Below are 27572 nucleotides of genomic sequence, written 5' to 3'. Positions count from 1 at the left end.
ACTCAAGTTGGGCCAATCAGAGTCCTTGCAGGGGATTGCTATGTGACCACTGCTGTTATGGGCTCAAAGTGAGGCTTTCTCATTGCACACCTGCAGAGGGCACCACTCACAATGCATTCTACCTAGCAACATTTGGCTCAGAGGGAATCTAAGCCTGAGTCCCAGAGGAAGAAACTATGGGAAGGAAAGCCTCACCAAAATGTCAAGTCTACACCAGGCAAGGCAAGAAGGGCTTCTGTGGGTGCAGACAAGCCAGGAAGGAGAGAGGCATAGGCAAGCAGGTGGGCACTGCCTCCCAGACTACCCACATTCCGTCCCAGGAAACCTAGTACCCTCAGGTGGGCTGGCAACCTGGCCACATGGCTACTGCCAGCCAAGGAACACCCTAGTGCCTCTGACAGTCTCCAGGGCAGACCCAGCTTGCTCCAGGGGTGGTGTCCCAGCCCCACACTCTCACGGAAGTCTTTGTGAGCTCACCTGTCACTCAGCTGCTGTGCAGAATGGGGGATCAGTGGAGGTGGGCAGAGTCTTAGAGCACCGGTGCTTGGTGGGTAGATGGGCAGGCTTCTCTTTACTAGGAGGAGGCCAAGGCTGAAGGCGCTGGAATAAGTGTCTCCTGGGAGGTCAGAGTTCCTGGGGGTGGGGGAGGCCAGTGGAGGCTGACTCTTGGGCCAGACCAATCTCTTCTGGTGAAGGGGAGGTCGGGTGGGAGGTGGGGAGCTGAGCCCAAGTCCCAGCCCACCGTCCTGCCCTCAGGGGCTCTATGCCATGCTTAGTGCCCCAGAGCCTCTATGAGGACTGAAGCCTGGTTGCCTCAGCCTAAAGACTCTGAGGCAAGTCAAGTCTGTTTTTCCTCTAGCCCCCAGCACAGACCGACACAGCCGTGTTCCCCCTCTCTCTCTTTCTCTCTCTCTCTCCTCCAAGACACGTCTCTGGTGGAGTGCTGTCTCTGCCTCACCTGGTCACCTCATCCTGCTGGCCCCAAGGCCCTGCTTTCCCTGCCCTGTTCCTGGCTCCCAGCCCCCGGCCACCCCAGGCAGCCAGGCGCAGCCAAGGTCAGGCTGTTTTGGAAAAGTGCTGGGAGGTGGCAGAATGTGCGGTCTGTGAGTTCCCTCCAAACTGGCGCCCTGATCCCTGGACAAACAGCGGCCGTGTTTGCCTGTCCACAAGAGCCTGTGTTCTCCTTCCAGGCCAGGAGATCCCGGGGGCAGGCGGCCGTGTGAGGGACAGGCCGGCAGGCAGGCAGACACTGACCCGCCAGGCCCATGGGGGAGAGGTAAAGACAGACTGAGTGATGACAGGCGAGTCACCCGCCCGGCTGGGCCCTCCCACTCAGCGGCAGGGCGGTCAGACGGAGGGCAGCCCAAGGACCACGCTTCCTTCACCTCTGCTGCCACACAGAACATTCCGCCAGGAGAGATGGAATTTACACTCTGAAAAACTGCTACCTTCCGCTGGCGCGTTTCCCGGTGGAAGCCGGGGGCATTCACTGCCGCTTCTTACTGACCCCGGAGGCCTCTGAGGGAGCCCCGCAGAGTGGGCGTGTGCTGAGTGGGGCAGGTGGCCCTGATTCTGGTGCAGGGACTCCCCTTCGCTCCCATGTGGCCGTGGGAAAGTCCCTACCATTCTGAGACTCTGCTCTAGCTTATGGGAAACAGGAGCACCCTGGCTCTCCTCCTCCCAGGGTGGAGGTTAGGACTCAGGGAGAGCAGACCTGGGCGAGCTGGGGTGGGGGAGGTGAAGCAGAAAGCTGGCCCAGGGCAAAGGACGGGGTGGTCAGGGCTCGCTGAGCATGCTGCCCTGGTGGCGTTGCTAGGAAGACGGTGATTCTCCTCTGGGTGGCCAGGCTCTGTGACCCAAGTAGGGAGAGGCCCTGTATCCTGGGGTGTGGCTGGGCCTGGGGGCTCTGGTGAGGTTGGGTCTGACTGAATCGAAAAGAAACACTGCAGCCACAAAAGGCCTTTCTCATGGGGGCATCCCCTGCCAGGCTGTGGGGAGGGGACCAAGCCAGGCAGACGCTCAGACCAGCCTTGGCACGTGAGGCTTTGCCCTTTCTGACACCAGGCCCTCCCTGACTCCTTCTGCCACTCAGGAGGCCATGGCTCTGCCTCTCATCGCCCTCCCTCCCCATCCGCAACCCCTCAGTCCTGGGAACCACCCTGGACATTCCTTGTCTCGGCACTGGACATCATGCCCTTTGCTAGCCTCACCTCCGGGCTCTGTGATAGTCAGGCTGTGGAGCAGCTTTTCAGTGTAATAATCTGTGAAGAGGACACGGTTTCGGTCATCAAATGGGCTTAGGAGCCCTGTGACCTGTGTCCACTCTACATTGTGAGGCCCCTTAGCATGCCCAGCCTCAAGCACAGGGTCCTGAGAAGTCCTGCCGTGCAGGCGTCTGCCTAGCTCTGTCTAACACCTTCCTCAAACATATCTGACCAGGGAATCCCGTTGCTCCTGCAACACTCATGCAACAGGCTTGAGAAGCACCTCCAGGGCACAAGTCTGGGAAGTCAGGAGAACTACCTTCTGCTCCCCACTTTCCCCCAGGGCCGTGGACATCAGCGTCCTCCCTCAAGTAAACAGGATGGACTCTGAGGACAGGCCCTCAGCACTCTTAAGTTGCCATGTCCAGCACTGAGACACCTCGCTCAGCAAGTCACAGCCACACTCAGCCAGGGGAGCCGCCTCCCAGGCGCCCAATCCCCCAACAGGGCTCTGGGGCTCGTGGCTGTCCAGCTCCATCTTCTCCTCTCCAGGGAAAGGCATGGACTTCTCTGCGCCTACCCACAAGGAATGGGGGGCTGGCCTCCCAGGACACACACGTGGGGAAGAACTTCCTGCCTGATAGCTGGGATCCAGCATTGCTGAAGGGCGTGTGGGTGGCCAGGAGGACCCCTTCAGGGAGGCTGAGAAGGCAGAGATGAGAGAGCCAAACGAGGGTGAGTCCGCACGGTTTATTATGGAAGCCTATAAAAGAGCCACATTGAGTATTTCCAAAATCACAAAATGCACAACATTCATTTTTTTAATATGCAACATGGAATATTATATACAGATTAAAACCACATGACAGCAAAAACACTCACACGGCACCAGTTTCATATCAAAACAAAACACACAAGTGCTTTTTCAATATTAAAACAACTGTGATAAAAACATATTAATATTTTGAACCATGTTTACAATAGAGAAAAAAATTCATATTTTACTAAATAACAAATATTTAACAGCAAAAACTTTATACTAAATATCTATTTTGAATTATAACAAAAATAGTACTTATAATAGTTTATAAAGACAGACACAAAATTATAACATTTATGAAAAAAAAAAGTTTTGTGTATAAAATAATATTATAGCGACCTGGGCAGGGTCAGGATGGTGCCCAGAACACAAACGCCAGCGCCCAACATCGAAAGTGCTTCATTCTGCAAGCCCATGGCAGGAAGAGTTTTGTGGGGTTTTGTCTTTTTAATGTCAAGTTACAATAGTTAGGAATGGTAAGTGAGAAAACGCCACCCATCTAATGTTACCTCTATAAAACCTACACACAAACATAGACACGGATGGACGTCTAGAGGAGAGGTGACAAACTTCGACACTGGAACCCTCCTTCAGCCAGCCAAGAGCGTTCTCCAGTTCTCTTCTTGTTGCCTTTGAGACCCAGCGGGGCAAATGATCCTTCCTTCCTCCCTCACAGGGATCCCCCTCAGCTTTTCTCTGCTCCTCCCAGGCTGGTCACCCCAACCGAAGGCGTCTGAGGCCTCCCAGAGCACCCCCACCAGGGCCGGGCGATGGGCTCCCTGTCGGAGCGGCACTTACTGCATTCCCGGATATTCAGTCAAAAACAGTTGGTTCGGGGCAGGCTGGGGTCAGTTCCACGGAGAATGAACCTTCCAGACACTGGGCTTTTTTGTGGGTAACAAATTCTGGTGGACCATGCAGCTATTTTGCAAGCTTTGATGAGTCTTTACACATTTTTGCCTGTTTTTCAGAATGTGGGGTGGGGATTGAGAGATTTTACTAATTTTTTTTAAATGTCTATTTTGGCCAATAATGTCTGTTCTGCACTTTTTTCGATAGTGAAAAGGTAGGAACCAAATGAAACCCTTGAGAACGGGGAGTTACAGAACAGTCCGTCACAGAGGAGCCCACTCCCGTAACGCCGCCCCGAGGTAGGGGTGAGCGGGGCTGAGGCTGAACACTGCTGGAGGGCCACTGAGCTGCTCCGAGTGGTCACTGCTTGGAGAGGGCACTAAGGGGAGTGCTGTCCTGCATTCTTCTGTGTAGTTTTGATTTTCTTGTAAAAAGGATTCACTGCCTTTATAACATCAAAAGCCAACAGAGAAACACAGAAAGCAAAGAAAACTCTGAAAACAGACAAAATCGCATACAGACTCACCAAGGCCCCCAACCATCCCTGGGAGGCATCCCAAACTGCCAACACTCAAAATGCAGGGGAGGGGTGGCAGGAGCTACTCCTCTTTCCTCGTCATCCCCTGACCGCCGTTTTCAACCAAATCACTTCTGACAAATAGCACGTGCACTCGTCCTGCCTCTCGTTGCAGCCCACCCACCCAGTGCCGCCTCCAGACCCAGCCCAGGGCCGAGGCTGCTCCGAGGAGGGCTGCCTTCTATGCTCACCTCCCTTGCTTTCATCTTGTCCCCACACCCCTGAGCTGGGCTAAGCAGACAGTGGCATAGAGGTGGGAAGGGACTTCAAGGACACCTTTCCAAGGGCAAAGGGCAAAGGGCAAAGGGTGAGGGTCAAGGAAGGGACGACGGAGGCCTTTGCTCCCCGTCAGAAGAAAGAACCCGTATCCTTCCCCATACTCACTAGCCGGAGTGGGGGCGCCAGGGTGAAAGTGGCCTAAGAGGAGATGGCGGCAGCCTTCAAGTCCCCACGTGATCCCGGTCTTGGACAGAACAGGGAGGGAGGCCGTGGGCCATTTCGTCATCTCCACCAGGGGACAAAGGCCGAGGCGCAAGATTTCCCCCTGGGAGTGAGGGTCTGAGGTTGAACCCACAGAAGGTCTGGAGCCTGGGGGAGCCATCAACCCTGGGGGTTGGGGGAGGGAGGTGTGAGGCGTCACTCACAGAAGTCCTGCCCGGGACATCTGTGGGCAGAGGCTAGGGGATGGAGGAGATGCTTGTTCCAGCCCCCAGTAACACCAAGATTAGGTTACATCAGTGAATAAATACGGGGGGAGGAGCAGGAGGCAGCCCGAGAGCCAAGGGCCTTAGGCGTGTGTGTAACAGGGGAGCAGGGTGGGCTCAAGGCTGCCTGGTGGGAAGGAGGGGATGTCAGTGCGCGAGCCCAGGGCCACCAGGGAAGATGCTGGGAGGACAGGGCCTGGGGCTCCTTTGCCCCAAGGTCAGAGGAGAGAAAAAGTAGCAGCAATAGGTAATTTCAAATGTCCAAACTGGTAAAGGGGCCAGGCCCCTTCAGGCTGGTGGCAGCCCCTGCCCTCACCAAGGGTGACTCTCTTTTATTACTCAGGATGCTGTTCCTCGGAGGCCACACTCCGGGGAGGAGCACTCCAGAGGCATGAGGGGGAGGGGCAATGAAGAGGGCACCAAAGGTGGCACCTGCTTTCCTCCTTCCCCCATGTCAACCACCTGACCTCAAACTGGAAGCGTCCAAAAGGAACGGGAGGGGAGGGACCAGTTTGGAACATCACAAGCAGACACTGCAGCACGAGCTGACTGACATTTAACACTGTAACAGGCATGCAGACCCCCCGCCGCGCCCTTTCCCAGGAGCTAAGCTGGTGGAAACTGGAGAGAGATGGGAGAGAAGCAAGAGCCAGGAGGAAGGCCCCCATCCCCCAAAGGATGGGGCCCTTTTGGCTTTGGGTAGGGTTTGCCAGGAAGGGGGGACAGGGGAGGGTGAGGTCTGGGGGGCTGCTCCCTCTTCCCCAGGTTCCAGCCCCCTCTACACACAGGTTTCTACCCTTCCATCGCCTCCCACCCCCATGGCCTGGCCAGGCTGAGGTGGGGGTGTGGGTCAGGCGCCATCAGACAGTTGCGCTCAGCATGGCCTCGGTCTCTGGCAGGATCTTGTTCTGGTTGGAGTCCAGGCCAAAGAACTTGACGCTGAGGCCATCCACGGGGTGCAGGACAGGGACCAAGGTGATGCGAGGGAAGGTCCGTGTGGCCAGCTCAAAGCGGCTCGTGCTGGCCAGCTCCACCGCCAGAACCTTCAGGAACAGCTTGGCCAGGTGCTTGCCCAGGCAGGTCCGGACGCCGCCACCAAAGGGGAGGTAATGGAAGCGGCCGTCCTTGTCTTCGCTCCGCGCCTGACTGAAGCGGTCGGGGTCAAACACGTTCACGTCTTTGAACACGGGCGCCGTGTCATGGGTATCCCGGATGCTGTACATGACACTCCATCCTTTGGGGATCTGGAAACCCTGGAGGCAAGATGGGGGCAGGGGTGGGGTGGAGTGGTGAGAGCCAGAAGGGGTCTGAAAGGGCCCAGGACTTCCTGCCTGCCAGCCCCCAAATGGTCCTGGAGACAGCCCACTGTGGTCCCCCAGGTCTGGCCAGCCTCCTGCCTCAGCATGTTGCTCCAGTCTCTTATTTATAGACGTCCACATGCAACTTCACATATGACACCCAGGTTGGCTTCACCCGACCCAGCATTCGGGGCAGGGTCTCTCCCATCAGACTGAAAACTCCCTAAAAGCAAGGACTGTCTCCCCATCAGACTGAGGTGCCCCAAGAGGGAGGCTGGTCTTTCCCATCAGCCAGTGCCCTGCTCCTGAAGGAGTGCTCCCATGGAACCCCCGAGCCCCAGCCCCACGGGGCCCAGCCTCACGTCAAGCTCGAAGGTTTGCAGCACAGTGCGGTAGCCGCCAGAAATGGGTGTGAAAAGGCGCATGACCTCCTTGATGACGCAGTCCAGGTAGTGCAGTCCGCTGAGTGTGTCGAGGCACAGCGTGCCCTCACAGAGGCAGCCGCCACTGTGCAGGATGCCCTGGGCCCGTAGCTCCTCCCGCAGCTTCTCTAGCACGGCCGGGTGCTTCAGCAGCTGCATGATGAGCGAGGTGCTGGCGCTGGCAGTGGTGGCATAGGCCGCGAAGATCAGCTCCAGGGTCCCGTCCTGCAGTGGCAGAAAGGAGAGGCACCGTTGGCGATCTGGGTTCAGGAAGGCCAGCCTGGGGGCAGCCCCCCTCTGCCAGTATCCCCCGTGCCCCAAGGTCATCTAGCTGGGTCCTGCCAGCTTCCTCTGAGCTTCACATTGCAGGGGCATTCAGGACACAATGGACACAGGTCAGAAGGCCAGTGCCCTGGCTAGGCAGGAGATACAACTGCCGCAACCCAGGACCAAGGCACTAGCCTGGAAATGCCTCGGGGTGGGGCCACTGCTCACTCACTGTGGATTCTGGGCAATGAGGCCCAGCAGGCCCCATCAGTGCTTTGAGCTCACAGAAGAAAAAGAAAAAATCTCAAGGAGCCAGGCACCATGCGGCTGAGTGAGGGGGTGCAGGGTCTAACCCTGGGCCTGCTGCCTCGCAGCCTCAGCTCCTTCCTCCATGCCCAGAAGGATAGCTGGTAGGTGGTCAGGAGAGCTGAGGAGGTTGGGGAGGAAGCCTGGGGCCACATCCATGAGAACCTGGGATGGGACTACAGTGAGCAGGCTGAGGGAAGGTGGCCCCAAGAGGGCTTAGAGACCCCTCCAGGGTTCTCTGGGGAGCAAGACACCTGGGCCATGATGCCACATGGAAACGCCCTAGCAGGTCACCTCGTTCCAAGCCCTGCATCTTACAAAGGTGGACCCTGGGCCCAGAGACGGGAGCGAAGGGACCTGGGTCCCTTACTTGCCATGGCACCACCTACGAGTCAAAACCTTTCTGTAAAAGTCACAGGCGCCCTCCTGGCTCAGCAGGAAAAAAGCTGGAGCTGGAACAAGAAGCAAAGACGGGGCACGGAGGAGTCTGTTAGTCTCTATGGGCACCTGGCAGGCGTGTGGGTGGCAGAGTCTAGACGAGGATGAACTAACGAGTCCCACCTCAGGGGAACCATCCACTCCCAAAAAGGGCGGGCAGAAAGTCTTTGTGGAGCCCAGTGTGGGCAGTCTCTGTGCCACAGACCAGCTGGGCTCAGCTGGTGCCAGGCAGGCTGGGAGAGGGCATCAAGTGAAAAGGCTGGTGGGTGGGATGGCCCCGAGTTAGGTCCAGATCCCCCAGCTCTTCCCCGAGGGCTGAGGCTGCCCTTGGCAAGTGACTTCCCCTTCTGGGCCTGGGTTTCCCTACATGACGTCCAGGGCTATTGGGACAATGAAATGCACTGAAATAGTGAATATCGGGGGAGGGAGCGGCGAGGGGTCGATCAACGCTGCCGACATTGAGTCTGTACAGAGGTTTCCAAGGGCCAATTTTTGGCATCTTTTTCAAAATGGTAGGAGGGACTGTGGGCAGGATGGAGAGCACCAGGACTGAGTGCACAGTGAGCAGTGGGGAGAGGGGCGGCCCCACCCATCGTGGGCACTTCTCACCCTCTGCATCAGACTGTGTGCACGGCAGGCAGGGACACAGTCTCCCTTCTGGTCAAGCCCCTAGCCCAGTGCAGTGACGGCCACTGCGGCTGCTCAGAAACAGTCCCTGTGGAACCTCACAGGAACCAGGCAGAAATGGCGGGCCGTTCCTGCCCCAGGGCAGCCCGAGGATGGAGCCCGGGGCGCTCCTGCTGCCCACCTTCAGCTCCTGCATGGTCATCTCCTTCCCGTGCTCCTTGCTGCTCTCGATGAGGATGTCCAGTGCGTCCAGGTAGTCTTTGCCCTGGGTGCACTGCAGCTTCTCCCGGATAGCCTTTTCCAGGCCCTTCTGTAGGATCTGCCGTGCCTGAATGCCCTGAGGGGAGAAGGGGTCCATCCGGTCACCCACCCTGGGAGGGCAGGGCCACCGAGGGCCTCCTCCTAAGGCGGGGCAGGGTAGGGGACCCCTCTGAGAACTTCCCGTCTAAGCCACAGAGAGCCCTGGGTGAAGACAGTGTGTGTGACTGGTGTCCATCTTGGTCAGCCACCCCTCCCTCAGGGTGGGCTCATGGATGCCCATCTCCTGTCCTCCCGGGCCCCAGGTGCTCACCCGCCGGTAGCCGCTAAAGGGCAGGTCAACAGGCAGGGAGAAGACGTTCTCCACAAACTGCTGGTAGACCTCAAAGAGGTGCCCCAGGTCCTCTTCGGGGATGCTGAAGCCCAGCAGCACGCGGATGGCCATGCGGAAGGTGAGCTTCTGCGCCTCCTGGTACACGTTGATGGCCTCTGGGTGGCTGCTCCAGGCACGCAGTGTGTCCTGGATCACCAGCTGGATCTTGGGCAGATAGCTCTCCAGGGCTTCGTGGCTGAAGATCTTGGAGAAGACCTGAAGGACAGAGAGGCGGGGCGAGCTGGTCAGATGGGCTGGGGCCTGCCCATGCGGCTCCCACGAGGCCTGGCTGAAGCACGGGTCCCATGACTGCGGCTGGGGAAAACGCCAGTCCTCACCGCGCCCGAGCTCTCCTCTTCCGACACAGTCCCCTTCCTGGTCCTCTACTCTGAACCCCCTCCTCTTGCCTGAGTCTTGGTCGGGGGGAGGGAGGGAGGGAAACGACAGGATTAAAACAGTTCCTAAGTATTTTTATTCAAAGTCGGGACCTTCACATCACTCACAGGGTGACCCAAGCTGTCATTTTCTTTCTTGACCCCCCAGAGAAGCATGTTCCCCTATCAATGATAATGCCCTGGGGACTGGGCAGTCCGGCTGCCAACAGATCTGTGGGCGATGTGGCCGTACCAACCATGGGGGGCAACACAGGAGGAGTCCGGGCTGGGCTGGAGCGGGTGCCACTCCACTGCAGGGGCCCATTCCAGAATTCCCAGGCCACAGGGCACAAGTGCCCAGGAGGAGCGGAACACAGGTAAGCAGACTAAACAAGAAGAGTAGAAAGTAGTATGGGGCTCTTCTACTCCACTGATAGGAGTACAAGAGAGTCTGAAGCCAGACTGCAAGCAGAACTTCCGGAGACCCAAAATTGCTCTCACTCCCTGGGAAACGCCTATTGCATGGAGATCCTAGGGAGTCCGTTAACAGCCGGGCCGTCAAAACGTCTTCAGTGAGGCTGAGTCTGGAGGCAGGGGGATGGGGGCAAGGCTTACCACCCCAAAAGATCACAAAGCCAAACAGAAGCCCTTTTAATTCCCAGCATCTTCCACGTCCCATTTTAAGTAGCCAATGAGTCCCTGTTTCTACCTCTCCTGCTTTCTGTCCTCCTGATTCCCAGCCACCACCTCCTGCCCCCTCCTCACCCCGATGCCTCTGCACACAGTTTCCATGCTGCTGCCCATGGTTATAAGAGAGGGGAGGATGTTAGCTTATTTACTGACGGGCTGTGGGTCTCACTCTGTAACCAACAACCTCCATCCCCCCTCCAGAGTCTGGAGCAGAAGGGGGTGCACCCCCCACAGTGCCACTGGAAAGGTCGTTGGGGAAGGCAGAGAGGGGAGGGGCAGCAGAGAGGAAGGAGACAAATATTCCTCTGCCCCCCCACACGACCCTGCCCCACACAAACCACACACACGCGCCCGCCCTCCCCCCTGCCCCCCAAACACAACCACCGCACAAACTGTAAATGTGAGAATTTCCCCTGCCGTCAGCTCAGGGAGGAAAAGGTAACATTTTCCTGGCCTGGGCCCTGCATGGCTAATGGGAGGGCTGGTTTGCAGAAATAACAGTGCTGGCCCTTCAGTGGCCCAGCCAGGCGTTCACAATAGCACTTTCATTCCGAAATTCCCGGTGGGCAGAGGGAGGGAGGGAAGGAGGCCGGCGAGGGGCAGAAAAGCCAGCAGTGTTTGGGGCTGCTCCTGCTACTAAGGGGCAGACTGGAAGGTAGAAGGACGACAGGAGGTGACCCAGGGCAGCTCAGGCCTGGACAGGTCACTCACACCTGGTTCTGTTGCAGGGGTCCCAGGAATTTCCAGGGGGGTATTCAGCTGCCACCTCCCTTCAGAGGGTGCGGGATAAAGGCAGCACTTTCTGCGTCAGCCCCCCGCCCTGGTGTCCTTAGGACCCCAGGTTCAGCTCTTGGTCAAAAAGTCTTATGGGGTGGGGGTGGGGGTGGGGCCCTGTCCCCAGAGGCGGATGCCAGCCAACTAAGGGCCTTTACAAAACAGCAAAGAGTTGATGAGGGGAGCAGAAAGTGGTGCGTGGGAGCTGGGCAGGCTCATCGGGGAGGCAGAAGATAACTCTGTGGCTACAGGGCCTCAGTGGGGAGGCTGGAGGTGATGGCAGGCTGGGACAGGGAGGTGACGCCTGGCCCAGAGCCAGCCTGCCCAGGGCAGACTGAGGGGTCTGTCATGAAGGGGATGGGAGCAGGGGCTGCCAGCAAATGGGAGACCTGGTCCCAAAGGTGGGCATGGGAGGGGGAATAGGGCAGAGGCCACGTCGACCAGGACCAGCCCAAGTCAAAGCCAGCTAGGCTCTAAGAGTCAGGCTGGGCACCCAGAGATCTGAGGCTTAACCTCGGATCATCCACCAACTTACTGTGCGATCATGGCCAAGTCACCCCCAGCCTCAGTTTCCCCATCCGTAAAATGGTGACGTTGAACCAAGTGACCTCTGTGGTTCCTTTCAACATAATGCCAATATCCACATGTTCCTAAAGTGGATGCTGTCCCCTCAAAGAAGCCTAGAATCTGGTGCTGCACGAGTCACCTGCTAAGTGCCTGCAGGCTTCCCTCACACACCCCACACGGCTACAGTGGTTCATGAAGGGCTAGCCCAGGGTGACCAAAGGAGGAGCTCTGAGGGCCCCCACTGCACCCTGAGGAGTGTCCAAACAGGACCCGCTGACAAGCCCTGCCCTGCCCCAAAGGTTACATTCCCTGCGCCCTCTAGCGATGGCTGGCTGAATCGCTCCTTCTCAAGCCTTGGGGGCCAAGGAAGGGTAGGGAGGATCCAGGGGGACCTGGAACTGAGCAGAGGGACTCCAAGGGTAGGGGGCCCACACCTCACCTCTAGATGGAAAGGGGACCTGAGCAAGGTCAGGGGGCTGGAATGGCCCCAGGAAACCCACCGCCACCCTGCACCTGCCGGCCACCTGGGGTGGGGCTTCTGAAAAGAGAATGGCAGCCAGGACCAGGGCCCTGATCTTGACCCAGCCTCTGAGTCGCCAGGGCAGCCAGCAGGTCTCTGCCCTCTCTGAGGCTCGGTTTCCCCACTGGTTTCATGAGGGGTCTTTCTGGATGTTCTGGGGTCCCTTTCTACCTGGCTGTCCCATGATTCTCCTCAGAGCCCCCCTGAGGTGGGGAAACTGAGAAGCCAGGCAAAGGCAGACTGCAGGCACACCAGGCCCAAAGGGCTTTGCTCAGAGGTCACCCAGTCCATGGCCCTGCCACCGGCCCAGCTGTCCCACAGGCATCAGGGCCTCCCAGGCCCCGGGAAAACTCCAGGGCCTCCTCCCTGGGTCAGTGCCCAGGGTTAACAACGCGGGCACTTCCCGAAGCCTGGGCAGCCCAGAAGCCACCGCCCACCACAAAGGCCCGGAGGAGGCGGAGGTGCCGGCCAGGGCAGTGCAAGGCCTGGGCCATGTCCGGGGCGGGCGGGGTCAGGATGGGGGCAAGAGGAAGGTGCCCTGCGGAGCGGAGTGGCTCGGTGTGAAGAGGGGAAGGATCCGGCCCCCAGCGCCTGCCGACTGCCCCGACCACGGTTGTAAGAGGAGCCAGGGCTGCAGTGTTTCCCTCTGGGGCTTCCCTAGGAATTCCCAACAGGGAGCCAAGAATGCTGGACAAAGGTCGTCCGGGAACCAGCTCCAGCACAGCCCTGCAGAGGGAGCAGCAGGTACGACTTCCACCAGGGTTGGCCCCAGGAGAGCAGGCCCGCCAGAGGCCTCCCCGGCACAGACACGGGCAGGATGGGCTCCCGCCTCAAGGGATGTGCTTAGAAACCCTCCTCACACCCCGACTGGTTTCCCCCAAAACCAAGGGGCTCAGGAGCCCACATCCCTGGTTCTCTCTCTCCCGGAATGGGAGCCAATTCCATAGGAGGGTCTGGGGGGACCACCAGGAGACTTATCAAGGCTCAAATTCCCTATAATTGTTTCTACAAATGCTTCTCCATCCCCGCAGGCTCCCCTCCCCGCTGCCCCCTGCCTCTCACCCAGTGTCCCTGGGAGGGGATTCACCCACTGGACCCCCAAGGCCCTGGGTGCTGACCTGCTCAGCCAGATAACCTCCCCCTTCTCAGCTGCCGGCTGTGGATGGATAGACAGATGGACCGGCAGCCTTGGTATCTGGAAGAGCCAGAGAGGGAACCCACCCCCCAGGTCAGTGACTCAGACTGGGAGGAATGGAAGCGGCTGCCCGGGAGGGTAGGAAGGAGGGTAGGAGGGTGGGAGCCTGGGCAGGCCACCCCGCCAAACCACTGGAGCCGCGGCCTGCGGAGTGGAAAGAATAACAGAGGGCCGGCAGCCGCCGAGGGAGCTGTCCGCACAGCACAGGGGTGACGCCAAGGTGTGTACCTTATACTCCAGGAAGGGGGAGGATAAGAGAGGACGTCATCTTCCCAGCTGCCTGGCATCCCCACTGGGCCTGGACTTCACCCTGGCTGCCTCCTGAGCCTGCCCACACTCAGCCCCTCTGGTTGGGAGGGCCCATCCCAGAGCCCCCAGCCTGTGCATGCCCCTTCTGAGTTCCAGCATCTGTGGGAACAGAGTACCTGTCCCCCATTGGACTGCAGCTCTAACCATCGCCCCTGACTCTTCCCCACACACAACAAAAGCATGTGGTGGGGGAGGGGAGGGCAGCACTTAGCAGATACCTGCTGAGCCACAGAATCTGGAAAGGTTTGCCCAGACCCTCTTACCCCTCTTCCAGCCATAGCGAACCCCACTTCAGAAAGCTGAGACCCAAAGGAGGAAGGGCCCTCCTAAGGTCACAGTCCAGGGCATGACTAGTCACACCCACCTGGGTTCCTGAACCCCTACCTCCCACCAATCCAAACCCCCGCCAGCCCCCCTCCACCACTCCTGGGGGGCTCTGAATTTATCTAAGAGCCCTGAAGGGGACCCTCCTCTAGGGCCCAAGTTTATTTTAAGGGTAAGGCCAGCTGTTCTGGCCACTCTAGTTTGCTCTCAGCACTTAGCCCCTGCCCTTCAGCCTGGGAAAACTGGAACAGGTACAACCACCAAACTGGGGGCTCAGGGCCAGAGCAGACCCTAGCCCAACCCCGCTGCCAAGGCCACAATTGTCTCCCAAGCCGGGGAGAGTGAGCAAACACATCAGCATCACAGCCTTGGAACCCTCCCTGCCCTGGGAGAAGGACACAGAAAGGAGGGAAATGGGAGGGGGTGGCCCCAGGCCCAGCCAGCCCACCCGCCCACTCTGCTGCCTGGCACAAGAGCATGCAGAGGGAGGCGCCCACTCCCAGGCGCCCTGGCGGCTGGCTGTGGGCTTCCTCCCCCACTGACCTTCAGAGGGTTCCGCTCCTGCCACCCGCCCGCCCCCTTAGCAGCCTCTGCGCCCACCAGCTTGTGCTACAGTAACTTTTGGGTGAAGGACTTCAGAACAAAGCTCTGTGCCTATGCCAGAGGGCTGGGGCAGAGCTCCCAGTAGGAGGGCTGCCTGGCTGTGCCACCCGCCTTCCCATCCAACGCAGGTGCGAACTTCTGCCCTGCGCTGAGCTCGGTGGACATGACTTTGCAGCAAGAGGCTATGCACTGGTCCAAAGGCCACCTAGAGCCAGTCTGGGCTGGCCTCCCCCAGGACCCCACGACCACAGGCCCTCCTGCCTCTGACCTCCTGCTGAGGCACCTCCTGGCCTCTCCATGCCAACACAAACGCCAGGATGCACGGGGTTCCTGAGAGGGGTCTGGGGATCCTGAGCCTGAGCTCCACCTCCACCCAGGATGGGCCCAAAGGCCAGGCGAGTGGGGGATGGGAGGGTGGGCAGGCAGGGCATCTTAATCCCTGCCTCCAAAGCCTGGGGGCCACTCCCCCACCTCAGCCCCCCACACAGAAGGCCCTGTAGCCAGGGGTCTGGGGAGGAGGGGCAAGAAGGCCATGCCTGAAGTCTCCCCAGCCCAGGGCTCCAAGGCTAAGTGCATTCTCTGGGATGCTTGCCAAGTTCCCTGACAGAATCTCAGGGCCACTGTCTGAGGTGCCCTGAAGCTGCTGGGCCTTTGGTGAAAAGAGGTCCAGCCACGGGTGTGAAGAAAAAGAGGAAATGCCTGATCCCGTGCCTGGGGCTGGGCACTGGAGGCTTCCAGAACTACTCCCCACTGCTCTGCATCTCTGACGACCCTCCCTGCAAGCTTTCCTACCACACTCCATCCATTCAGACACCCTTCTAGGGCAATACCCCGGCCTCTCTGCCCACCGAGAGGGATGGAGACCCTCCCCCATGAATGAGGGACACCCCAGGCCTCAGGTGGGGGAGGGTAACAAAGGAGGAGAAACAGTCTGAGGTGGTGGCTATAGGGACACAAGGCTGTCTTCAAGAGAGGACTCTGTTAGGTGGGGCAAGACTTTGTGGACTTTCTCCCTGGCAACCCCACCCCTCTTGGCCCTAGACCACCAGGGCAGCCGGGGCAAACACCTGGAGTGCAGTGATGGCTGCGAGGAGCCCCTTCCCAGCACATCTGGTCAGACCTCCCAGAGAAGGGGTGGGCCACCAGCCCCAGTGGAAAGAGTGACGCTCTAGTTCCCTACCAGCCGGGCCCCAGCACACCTGGGCCCCACTTCCCATGAGTCCATCCTAACCAGGCGGGGGCCTTGTCCAGCAGCCGCCTCTCCAGCCAGGTCCCTGACTGTAGCGTGGGCTGAATAAGGCAGTGTGAGTGGTGCATGGCAGCCCCCACCCTGGCCAGACTGGGTCCAGCAGGCTGGCCAGTCTCTCCAGGACCAACATGTGCCCCTGATTACTCTCATCCCTCCAGCTAGACTCCACTTCCTGAGGCAAGGACCAAGTTTCTGCTTCTACATTTGTACCTAACTCAAGACCTTCTATTTAACTCAGTAAACCTAAGTTTATGGAACATCAAATAAAGAGATTGGGGGGAAGGACCCTTCTGTCCATCTATTTACCACTGGACCCATATACATGCCACATAGCAAGCACACAACCAGTATACACACAGAGGGACCCTGCATCGGGTTCCCAGCCTTGGCCAGGATGAACTACTTTCTAGCTGCTCCCCACCCCCAAGGAGCTGGAGGGCAATGGTGCCAAGAGGGAGACCATAGATGCGTCACCTGTGGGTCCTCAGTTTCTGCCCCCACCCCCCCATCCCTGTCCTTCCTCTCCCTCCCTTCCTGTGCATTCCTCTAAGAGAGCCCTCTGTGCCATATCCTTCTTCTTCTCCTCCCCTACTCCCAAATGGACAATTGCCAAAACCCTTGGGCTTTCCAGGCAGACCTCCTCACCTGGAGGCTGGAGGCCAGGAGGCCAAGTGAGGCAGAGGGTGGGTGGAACCACAAGGCAACAGCCCCAACCAAAAGCCCTCTGCACTCTGGTCTCCACCAAGCCTTCTTCCTCCCAGCGCCCCCTCCCCATCCCCACCGACCCCCCAGCCTGGGACAACTCCCCCTCTGTGAGAAGGGGACAATAACTGCTTGTCAAAGCCTCTGTAAAGAGAAAACGAGGAGGCAGTCATATTCTTTGGAGCTGGGTTTCTGAGTCTCAGGATCTGCCTTCACTCTTTGGAATGGGCTTCTGGCGGAGTCGCTAAGAAAAAAAGCCGTGTCCCACACATTTGAAAAGCCCCCATTCCTGAGCCTACAGCCTGCTCCCAGCCACTCCCCAGAACGCCCCCCCCCCCCATCTGCTCCTGCGGCAGGGGCGCGGGAGCTGCCTCCTGCTCTGGTGAGGCAGATGGGGGAGACGGCTCTAGGGGCCCCTTTCCAGTCCCTGAAATACACGCTTTATTGGGGGGAGGGGGTTAGTCTCTGGGTTTTCCTCCTTTTGTCTGCTACAGAGAACTCCTCTTCGCAGGCAGTTCAGAAGATATCAAATACTGTAAGATAAATTCCTGCGTTCACCAAGACCACCTCACACACAGATTTCCGGTGGAGGGGGCTGCCCACCACTGCCCCCTCCCTTTCCCCGGACTCTGCCACTCCCCCAGGAGATCAGAGGCTGCCTCTCTCCTTCCTTCTAGGTTTCAAACCTGGGTGAGTCCTCTGACCCAATGGAAAAAAGGGAGGGAGGGGACGTCGTGCAGCACCTCCTCTGGCCGCTGTAAGCCTGCAGGCCGGCGCCCCGCCCGCCGGCGGCTCAGCTTTCGGGTTACTGCAGTTCAAACAGCACGTGCCGCCCGCGCTCGGAGCCGCGGCGGCGGCGGCGCAGCCCGGGGAGGGGGCGGGGAGGCTCGCTCCGTGCGCGCTGGCTCGCCTCCTCCGCGCCTCTTCCAGGCGCTCGGGAAATCCACAGGATAAACACCCACTTTCTCTTCCTCTTTATGGGAGGGGGTAGGTGCGCTTTGATCTCCCGCCGCGCCTATGCTGCTCTCCCACCCCTAGTCCTTCCCACCATCCAGATCCGTGCGCACAGTGGCCCAAATTTCACCTCACCCCTCCCAGGAAAGGCCCTGCAACCGCCGCCCACAAGGTGCTCCCTGCCCCCCCGCCCCACGCGCCTGCCCAAGTCGCCATTAAAGCAACCTGTGGCAGGAAGGCTAGGTTTGCTTTTAGAATGATCCGTCTCCAGTTCTCGGAATTCCGGGAGGAAACATAGCGAAAATGGGAGCGCCGGCCACTGTCCGCCCTCTTCTTTTTCTAGTTTCGTGGAGCACGGCGAGGACAGGTGTTGGACGCCCCAGTCCCCACACGTTTAAGCTCTATCCAAACCATCCCCGACAGCCACCTTTTGGGCCTGCTAGTGCGCAAGGCTCAGTGGGCCAGCAAGAGGGCAGCCCCGGAGGAGGCCTGTGCAGGCCCTGGATCTGGGATCGCTGCCGTCTAGGCAGCGAACTGCGGGGATCCTCCAGCATGCTGTGCAAGGGGGGTCGCAGATTCGGGTGGGGACGTCCCCAGGGCTCCGCGAACTCCACGGAAGAAGAGGGTCAGAGCACTGTTTCGGGGCTCTTGGCCCAGAGGTCCTACCTTGCGTTTGTTGCGGTGGATATCGCCGATGGAGTTGGCCACCGTGTTCGGGCCCAGCAGCATGCGCGTGCTGCGCGGCCACTCGGTGCTCACGAGGTGGTGTTCGCCCATAAGAATCTTGCGTACGTTCTCCGCGCCCGTCACGCGGATCAGTGGCCTCCCCAGCAAGTGCGTCTTGAACACGTTGCCATACTTCTCCCTCCGCGACGACTGGAAGCCGGAGCCCTGCGGGAGCCACACGAGAGACCTCTCTCAGGGCACAAGTCTACAGACGGGACGTCCCGGAGGCCCAGCCCCGAGGGCCCATGGGGAGGGGCGGAGGACCCCTCCCGGGGCTTCAGTCCCCCACCCCCCACCCCCGCCCGCACACACGCGCGCGCACACACAAACATGCACGTGGGTTTTATTTTTCATCGCATGCACAAGAACTGAGAAGCAGGGCCTAGAGGATAATAAATAATACAAGGAGGCGGGAGGCCCAGGGGCACTCCGCGGGAGGCTGTTTTTTAGAAATGACTTGCGGGAGGGAAAAGGTATCCCGGACGGCGGGACCCGAAGCTAGAGCCTCCGCCCCCTCCCTCGCCTCGCGCTCCGGAGCCTCTCGGAATAAATATTTCCAGGCTCCCGGCCACGGGCTGGCGAGACCCCGCGGGGTGGCCGCAGGCCAAAGATTATTTATAGCGGTGAGCGGTCCGTGCCCGGAGGCAGTCACTACAGTTGGGGGCTGGGGTTTCCATCCGTTCTCGGGTGTGGGCCGCGAAGGGACCCGGCGGCCCTCTAAGGGCTCCGCAGGGTAGGGGTACGGGCCGAGAGCCACGATTTTCCTAATGCAATCTGCTCTGGAAATAACTGGGAAGGACTTTCGTCGCCGCCCTGGAGTTTGGAACAAGAGCGCGGAGAAAGGCGCTGCCCGCGGGGCGGGGCGGGGCCGGGCGGGGCGGCCGTCGCAGGTAACCGGATCCCCGGCGGCGGCGGCGGCGGCGCGAGCCGGGGATGGCTAGGCCCCGGCGCGGGCCCGGCGCTCCGAGGAGCTGGCTGAGCCGGCCCCGCGCGGGTACCGGAAACCGAGGGGACCTCCGAGGGGCGGGGGCAGGGGCGTCCCGCTCACCTTTGACGTAGGCGCTCGCCACCCCACCCCGCTTTAACCCTTCTCCTGCCAGGGCGGCGCCGGGTGAGAAAGGGAGGGGCGCCACCTGTCCGGCCGTCCCGCCAGCCTGCCAACGCAAGCGCGCTTGCGGGCTCCAGACCTACGGGGTCATGCACCCCCAAAGGGACAACTCGGCTTCCCTTTTTCCCGGGTTGGTCCCCCTCCTCACTTTCCTTTCTTCCACGGAAAAGTCTTCTCCCGCTAGAGGTGTACACACCCTAGCACTGCCGAAAAGTGACTCTGCAGAGCCCGGAGCCCTAATCACTTTTCCACATGCGCCTCCGGCCCCGGCGCGCGACAGGGAGCGAGCCCGGAGCGCCCGCGCCTCCAGGAGGGGGGCTGGGCCGCGGGGGACGCCGCCCCACTCCCAGGTTGGCGGGTCTGGTAGAGCTCCCCTCACCCTGCCGCCGTTCTAGACGGCGTCTACCCCTTTAAGAGAAATCTGGGCGAGGGTGGAGGTGCGACAAAAGGGGGGTGAGGAGCGAGTTCCCTCCCTCCGTCTGCTATACCCGTCTCCCTCGCTCCGTCTGACTCTCCGTCTCTCCTCTCCTTCTTTTCCTCTGTTTTTCTTTTCTTTCGACACAAAAGTTGGGCTGTGAATTTTCCGAGGTCGCCGCCGCCTCTCTCTCGCCCCCCCACCCCCGCCTCTGATCTGCCTAACTATAATTAAAGTGCGTTTTTTGTGGCATTAATAAAGAGTTATTTGTCCGCCGTTTCCACGGTCTTCACAAAGAGGACTTTCATAGGGGCGGCCGCTCGGGCCGCGAGTCCAATTTATACAAAAATGTTGTATTTTTAGCCCTGGGCTCTGTTTAGATGGCGCACGGTGGAAACGGAGAGCCCTTGGAGGTCCCCCCGTAAAATCTGATAAATGACTCCGAAAAAATAAAGCTGAGATTCAGAGGGCTCCCATTAACCCCTTCAGCGCTCCTCTACTCGCATCCCCCATTTGCCTCCCACCTCGGAGTCCAGGGCCCCGGGGCAGAGGGATGCGGAGGTGGAGGCCTGCTCCCCCCGCCCCATCTTCTCTGCGGGCTGGACGTGGAGCCCCAGGGGCCCTTGTGGGATTCGGAGAAAAGGTCAGGGGGACCTTGGAGGTGATAGAGACAGGTCAGGAAAAGGGCGGGGGGGGGGGGGGGCGGTGACAGACAGCGGATTCCGAAGATTGGCTCTAACAAGGCAGGACCGATGCCCATGTGAGTTTTTTCTTCCTAAATTCTCAGCCAAAAGCCTAGACCACCGCTACAGTTAACCCTTTAAGTGTAGGGGTAAGAGAGGGGCTCTGGGGATTTCTTTACGGAGGGGAGGGGCTAGTCCCATTGGTTGAAGTGAACCCCACCCCGTTGCACGAACAACCCCAGAAAGAGATGGGCTGCCTCCAGGACTTGGGAAGACCACAGGGCAGGGGGATCTCGCGTCCCCCTCGCCGCCCCCGCTTCGCTGTCATTTGGCGCGAGGCAGGTCCGGGCTGGGAGTTTGTGTGCGCGCGCGGATTGCACGCGTCTGTGAATTTCAAGCCAAGCTTTCGCACTTCTAAATCCCCAGGTCTCTGCGTTCACTTCCCGCCTCACCTCTCCGGTGCCGGGGTTATCTGTTTCAGGACAACCATCCTTCCCCTAATTCCCATCAGCATCCTCTGGACAAACACGCGTGCACACGCCCGCATAACACACCTCCCGCGGTTAACCCAGCGGCACCCCCCCCAAAAGAAAAATCTTGGTGTGTATCAAATTGCAAAAGCGACTGTCTAGCACTTAGCGAGGTTAATTCCAGGTTAATCTCCCCATTATCACTAGCAGTGTGGGGGTTGTACGCGGCTAACAACAAACACACACGCACTCTATGGATCTCACACACACCAATCCCAAGTTTCTCTCTCCTGCTACACTGTCCCCACCCAACAAGTCAATAGACCCTTTTCCCCGAAAGCCGAGAACTCTCGGGTTTCAGGCTTCTCATTTTCCCTTGGTTGCCTCCTTGCTTCCCCACCACAAAACACACACATTTTCCCGGACCAGGGCCGTTGTACCTGGCGCAGCCAACGAGGCGTCGGGAACACAGCCCGGGTCTTAAAGGGGCAATTCTGGCTGCCACTGGCCCCCTCCTCCTCTCCCTGACTCAGTTTTCGGGTCCCTGTGACACTGCCAAAGCCCCGAAAGCCGACGGCGACTGGGGCCTGGAGCGCGAAGGGGAGGCGAAAGCGGCTCACGACCGGACGCCCCCTCGGACTCGCGCCGCGCGGGGAGCCCCGAGGACGCTCCACGCACCCCTGCTGTGTCTCCCGAGACTGGGGAAAGTCGGTCTTGAGAGGTCGGGGGACCTCTCTTATCAGCCCCCTGAACGTGCACACCAGGTGCCAGCGGGCTCCGAACCACGCCGCAGGCGGGCAGGGGAAGCCCGGGCGGCGCAGGCAGAGAGGAGGGAAGGGGCGGGGCGGGGACCGGTGCCTTCAGGCTCCCGGCGCCCCCTGGCCGGCCCGCGGCTCCATCGGCCCGCGCTCGCCGCTAGCGGACCCCGGAGAGCAGCGACGCGAGCGCGCCCTTACCTGTAGCAGCCAGTGGCCGGTCTCTCCGATGAGCGGGAAGCCCATGGAGCCCTTAGGGATGGGCAGCTTGCAGCTCTTGTCGCGGGTGGCAGCCCAGCGCAGCTGCCATAGCTGCTGCGACACGGCCAGCAGCAGCGTCACCGACACCAGGCACGCGGCGAGGGTGGCCAGCGCCGACACCAGCTCCAAGCCCTCAAAGAGCATGTTGGCGGCCGCTCGGGGGATTGGCTGTGCCGGCCGCGGCGGGGGAGGGGAGGGCCAGAGAAGGGCCGGAGCGGCGGGGGAGGGGAGGCTGCGGCCGGGGGTCCCGGCACCTCCAGCCGAGACAGAGATGGAGGAAGGGGCCGAGGGAAGGGGAGTGGAGGCTGCGAGGGGAGCGGAGAGAGGGAGGAAAAAAAAATGCCTAAAAGAAGAGAGAGAGGAGACACGAGGCGACTCGGAATGTAACTTTGTTTGTTTGTTTGTTTGTTTGTTCCCTTATAGCGGGCTTAGGGGCTGCTCGAGGGCTGGCGAGAGGAAGCCGTGAATCAAGCTGGTGGGTTCGCTCTCCCCGCAACCATCACACTCGGAAAACTTTGGAAAACTTTGTCCAGCGGGAGCCTCTCTCGTAAGCCCCTTCCCCTGCTCGAAAAAAAAGAAGGGGGACAGAGAGCTAGCGGAGAGAAAGGGCGGTCGATTTGTCAAAAGTTTGCCCCTTAAATTGGTAGGTGAAAAACAAAAAAAGAAAAAATCCTGAATCCAAAGATTCCAACGAACCCAGAAACTTTGGGGGCGACGGGGAAGGCTCCCCGGCCGGCCGAGGCGAGTGCAGAGGCCCGAGCCCGGCGTCCCCGGGCTGCCCCGGGAGGGCGGCGCGCCCGAGCCCCGAGCCGCCGCTGCACCCCCGAGGCGGCGCGGCGGGCGAGGCGGCGCGGCGGGCGCGGCGGCGGGCGCGCGGGTGCGGAGCCGGCGGAGCGCGGCCGGGACGGGACGCGGCCGGCGACAGAGCCCCGGGCGGGCGCTGGGGCGGCGGCGGCGGCGGCTGCGGCGGCGGGCGGGAGGGGTGAGGCGGGGTGGAGTTGGGGGAGGAGGTGAAAACCCGAGCTGGGCTATTGTATCAATTAAGAAAAGGCAGTCCGTCCCGGGACGCAGTCTCTCGGCTCTGGAGTTGCTGCTGGGGGAAGAAAAGGGGGAAAAAGAAAGGAAGGCAAAAGGGATGGAAGAGGGGGGAAAGAAGGAGGCAGGATTTCAGGGCTGGTGGTATTAAAAGCTTCTCTCAATGTGAATTTGTTGGAAAGCGAGGCGATGCGTGTGTTTATATAGAGGCGGGAGGCTGCGCCGTGGGCGCTCCGCCAGGCCCCCCACCCCCCGCCCCCCCGCGCATACAAAGCCGGAGGCGTGGTGAGGGGCCGGCGGCCGGAGCGTGTGAGCGCCCGCCGGCCTCCCGCCCCGCCCCGGCCGCCCGCCGCCCGCCGCCCGCGCGGGACCCACTTGTAGCCGCCGCAGGATCAAACTCAGTTCACCTCTCGCCTCCTCTTCCTTCTCGCCGGCGTCTCGCTGAGCCCGGCACCTACAGACGGACGAGATGAGACACACACACACACACACACACACGCACGCACACACATACGGTGCGCTCTCGCACGGTGCCCGCTTGGCTGCTAGGCTACTTCCCTCCCTCTTTTCCTCCCTCCCGGGTCCCGGCCCCCTCCTCCCGCCCCAGGCAGTCCCGCGTGGGCCGTCGCCCCAGCGGCTGAGGTCTTGGCCGGACTGCCCTTCTATTGAGGGGTGCCAAAAGCCCCTGAACCTGTGCTTAGGGTCCTGAGCTCTTATCCCGCGGAATCTCGCCGGCTCCTGTCTCCTGGGACCCCTCAACCCTCCCATTTGCCACTCCCAATTCCCCGTGGCTGGGATCCCCCATCCCCGATCCGTACATCCCTAAACCTTGGATGCAAGGTCTCTCCTCCTCTCCAAATGTCTCTTACCCCACAAGACCCCGATGTTCCCCTCTCCCCTTCCGCGTCCCCGACCAATGACCCTGCAGCCCCTCCTCTCGGACACCTCGAGACCCCCTAACTTTGTAGTCCCCTACTCCCCCTGCAGCGTCCGAGGAACCCCGATGCTGGTCCCGGTGAGTGTCCCGCGCCGAGGACAAACGCGGCGGCCCTGGCACCCGGAGGCGGGAGGAGTCGGGTACAAACGTTCATTGATACAAATGAGTAAATAAACATGCCCGGTGAGCGCGGCCACCTTCTCCCAGCCGGCCGCAGAGGGCCGGCGCGCGTGCCTGTGCGAGGTGTGCGTGTGGCCCGGGGCCGCACCTGTGTGTGCGCGCGTGTGTGTCCCTGGGTCGGCCCGACGTCTGTGGAGCTGTGTGATGTGTCTGCGGGTTTGTGTGTTCTCTCTGGAGCTGTATGTGTGTCTGTGCATGGTGCATCCGTCTGTCATCTGGCCTTTCCTCCTGCGTGTCTGTGATACATGGAGCTGTGCATGCCAACCCCGACATCGTCTCGCCAGTGCCTGGCTCTCCCTCTCCCGTGCGTCCTGTTCCCCCAGCCCCCTGTCTCTGTCGTTCACTCTCGCACTCCCGGAGCAGAAGACTTGACATCCCACCTTCAGTTTAGGATAGTGCGCGTGTAAACGAAACTAGACTCCCCTTTTAACACCTCCCCTGCACCCAATGTGAGTTCTATTTTAGAGTTCACTAGAAGAAAATGTGTGTGAGCGTCTAAGGTGCGAGCATATGTGCTGTCCCTCCCTGTGTGAGCGCTTCCGAGGTTGCTGTGGCGGGCGGAGATTTAAAAGCTGGTCTCTTGCTACTAGCGCTGGGTCATCCCTATTCTCACTCTCTGCCCTGGAACCCCACCTAGTGGACAGTTGTAGTACTACGGATTCAGGGGGAAGCAATTCCGACTCCCCCGTCCCTCAATCTCCCTTCACAGAGCGGGATCAGCCCGTCTTGTAGGTTCCCCAAGGGCTCTACTCCAGCCCCAGGGCCCTCAGATTTCCCCTCCAGGCGGCTTGGGGCCCAGACATTCACAAAGTCCCTGTCAGGACCACTATGACCCCAGAAATAGACAGCTGGAGCACATCCTCGCAACAAGGACATTTCACGGGACAATCAACTCTGGACTGGGTACCCAGGAGTGGTGAGGCCAGCGCCACTTAGCTCTCCATCTGGGGTGAAGCTGAACGAGAATGGGGCTGGGGGAGACTGTCGAGGCTCTGCTGTTTTGAAGAGCCCAAAGAATCTAGCCTGACCCCCAGACACAGCATGGGTCCCAGGGTGGTGAAAAGGGCAAGATGACCCCGGGGAACCGACCCGTGGAGACATCCATCTCTGAAAGGATGGCCACACAGCCTTATAGAGATGCAAATAGATGCACAGGCAGATACTGAGCACACATACATGCACAGGCAGGCACACACACCTAGAGAATCATTGTCAACAAATTCACACAACACCCGCCTCCCAGTCACCAACCTCCAGAGTCCCCAGGAGGAGTCTGCCCTGCGGGATCACAGCCCCAGAACTCTGGGAACTCATTAACTTCCCCTCCCCTGCCCTACTTCCCCAGGACAGATTTTGGGCACTTTCATCCTCTCCTCCTGCCCAGGTGTAGAGTGGGAGTTGGGAGGGGCACGGGGGAGTCATTCTGAGTCCTTATTGCCCAGCCACCAACCGGGGGCTCAGGGATGTCCACAGGGAGAGCATGGCCCCACACAGTAGTTGCTGGGTTTCCTAATTGGAACCATCTCTCTGCTCCAATCCCAAAGAGTTCTTAGGGAAAACGAGAAGGAAAGCCATAGTGTTTATAATATAATTCTCTAAGTCTTGCCTGAGAATCTGGGGCAAGGAGGCACGCCGGGGCTGTGGAGCAGCTCGTTAAGAGGGGCCCTAGACAGAGAAGGGTCAGCAACCATCTTTACCAGTCAGGTTCCATCAGAAGCCATTCCTTCATCCACCTCAGATGGACTTCTGACCCTGGCCCCAGTCGGAGCCCTGACCCAGACCTCAGTCTGACCCATAACCCTGACCTGAGACAGACCCCTGAACCTAATCCCAGACTGACCCTTAATCCTCGTCACAGATTGACCCTACCCCTGACCCCAGACTGGACCCCAGTCCCATCAAGCATCATGCAACCCCACCTTTGGCCAGAGGAGTGTGGCTGGCCCCTTGGGGGGTGGCCCAAAGGTGGGCACAGCTGGCCCCGTGAGGTTCTGGGAGCAGGAGTGGGCCACAGGAGGGAATTCCTCATTCTGGCCTGAGAATGATCGGCCATTCCCCAGTGAGCTTCCTTCTCCCTCCAGATGGCTGCAGCTGAATCACAGAACTCCCAGACACCCCCCACCCACAGCCCTTGTCCATGGGGTCCCAGGGCACACCCCGGGGCTTCCCATTGCCGGCAGTCCTCTAGAGCCTTGGCTCACGGCTTGCCTCCCATGTCCCCGTGGCTCTCCAGGCACCTTGAAATCAGTCAGAACAGACTGAGGGGTCAGTCGTGGGGATGCTGGTTCACGCAGAGTTCTGTCTGGATGAACTTGGGCAGAGGGGCTGGGGGACCATGGGGGGCGGGCTTCAGTACTCTTGGAATATGCAGACAATGGGCAAGGCACAGCCTCTGTGCCCTCTTCCCTGGGGCAGAGAAAACGTCCCTCCACAGGGGCAATTCTACCTCAAGCCCTGCCCTGTCCCTCCCCAAGCCACAAAGCTCCCTCCCCGGGATGTCCCGGACTTTGGATGCCCAAAGGAATAAAGACATTGCACCTTCCAAACCCCTTGCATGTGTGTAGACCTGTGAAGACAACACGTCTCTGCAGCTGCTGTTTCGTTTCATCCCCACACAGCCCTGTGAGATAGCGCTATTTTTACACAGTAGATTTACAGGTTACTTTTTGTACTGATGAGAAAAGTGAAACCCAGAATCCCCCCTCCCCACCCCCATTGTTTTGTCCTACTCCCTGTCCCCCAAGCCAGCACGCTGCCCTGTGAGACTTGAGATCCTGTCCCACATGGCAGCTGCCCCTGCACTTAATGTCTGTGCTTCTGACCGTTAAAGCTGACCACAGAGGGAGCCGTCAATTTTACACCCAACTTTGCATTGTTTTGGCCCTGAAGTTTTTAAAACTCATGCTTATTGACTTTCTTTTCCCTAAATCTACCTCTGCTTCCTCCAACTAGAGCCAAAGGGAAGGGAAAAAAAAAGCCCAGGATAAAGGTGGTGGTGGCTGGTATCCAGAGAGCAGAGACCAGGAGGCAGTGGGCACGGGTAGGGCTGGTATTCGGGGGTCTCCAGCATGTGTGCAGGGTCTCCCTGGCATCCTGTCTGGACCCTGGTCGCCTTGCCTGAGGCATAAAGCTCACACTCTCCCCTCGGGGTGTTCTCTCTGCTCTTAGTCCTGTCCTGTCTCACTGGCACAGAGGAGCAGCTCTCGGGTCCACCTCTTCCTCCCCGGAGCCTCGAGCTGCTCCCCATTTCATTCCAAGCTCTCTCAGGACATGCCTGCCAGTGACAGGGCCCCTCGCCTGAAGAGTTCTAAGCCCTGGGGGAAGCGACATTCTGTTTCCTTCTGAGGAGCTGTGGAGGAGAGGGCCACCCTGGGACGCCAGCTCAGTGCTGTTCCTCCCATCTCCTCCAGAAGTAGAGCAGAAAGTGCTCCTCCAGTGGATTGGCGGGACCCCTTTGGCCCTGACTCCCGGCTTGTGTCCCGAGACTTTCATCCCGAGGCCTGTCTGCTACCTTCTCCGGCTCTCTGCCCTCCCTCCAGCACGGCCACTGCGAGGCCGGCAGTGCCCCTCCAGTGCCTGATCCTCAAGGACAGTT

At 59.8% G+C, this 27572-nt stretch overlaps 1 protein-coding gene across 1 annotated transcript; it reads right to left on the bottom strand.

Annotated features, from left to right (window-relative positions):
• Positions 1 to 2940: 2940 nt before the first annotated feature.
• CYP26B1 (cytochrome P450 family 26 subfamily B member 1) lies at positions 2941 to 22250 on the bottom strand. The gene is made up of 6 exons (XM_023618906.2): positions 21766 to 22250; positions 18074 to 18298; positions 9087 to 9362; positions 8697 to 8852; positions 6818 to 7102; positions 2941 to 6410 (listed from the first exon to the last, which is right to left on the bottom strand). The coding sequence occupies exons 1-6, from the start codon at positions 21967 to 21969 to the stop codon at positions 6018 to 6020; spliced, it is 1539 nt and encodes a 512-aa protein (XP_023474674.1). The 5' UTR covers positions 21970 to 22250; the 3' UTR covers positions 2941 to 6017.
• Between the last annotated feature and the right edge of the window lie 5322 nt (positions 22251 to 27572).

The sequence above is a fragment of the Equus caballus genome, chromosome 15 (assembly GCF_041296265.1).
Source record: "Equus caballus isolate H_3958 breed thoroughbred chromosome 15, TB-T2T, whole genome shotgun sequence".
NCBI classification, from domain to species: domain Eukaryota; kingdom Metazoa; phylum Chordata; class Mammalia; order Perissodactyla; family Equidae; genus Equus; species Equus caballus.
This window is presented reverse-complemented; position numbering and strand designations above follow the sequence as displayed.

Bases quoted from the DNA above. Each gene is read 5' to 3' on its own strand.
- CYP26B1 (XM_023618906.2), bottom strand. From the start codon at position 21,969: ATGCTCTTTGAGGGCTTGGAGCTGGTGTCGGCGCTGGCCACCCTCGCC. The intron at 9,363-18,073 runs GTAGGACCTCTG...TCTGTCCTTCAG, and splicing joins TCCACCGCAACAAACGCAAG to GTCTTCTCCAAGATCTTCAG. The intron at 8,853-9,086 runs GTGAGCACCTGG...TTCTCCCCTCAG, and splicing joins CCTTTAGCGGCTACCGGCGG to GGCATTCAGGCACGGCAGAT.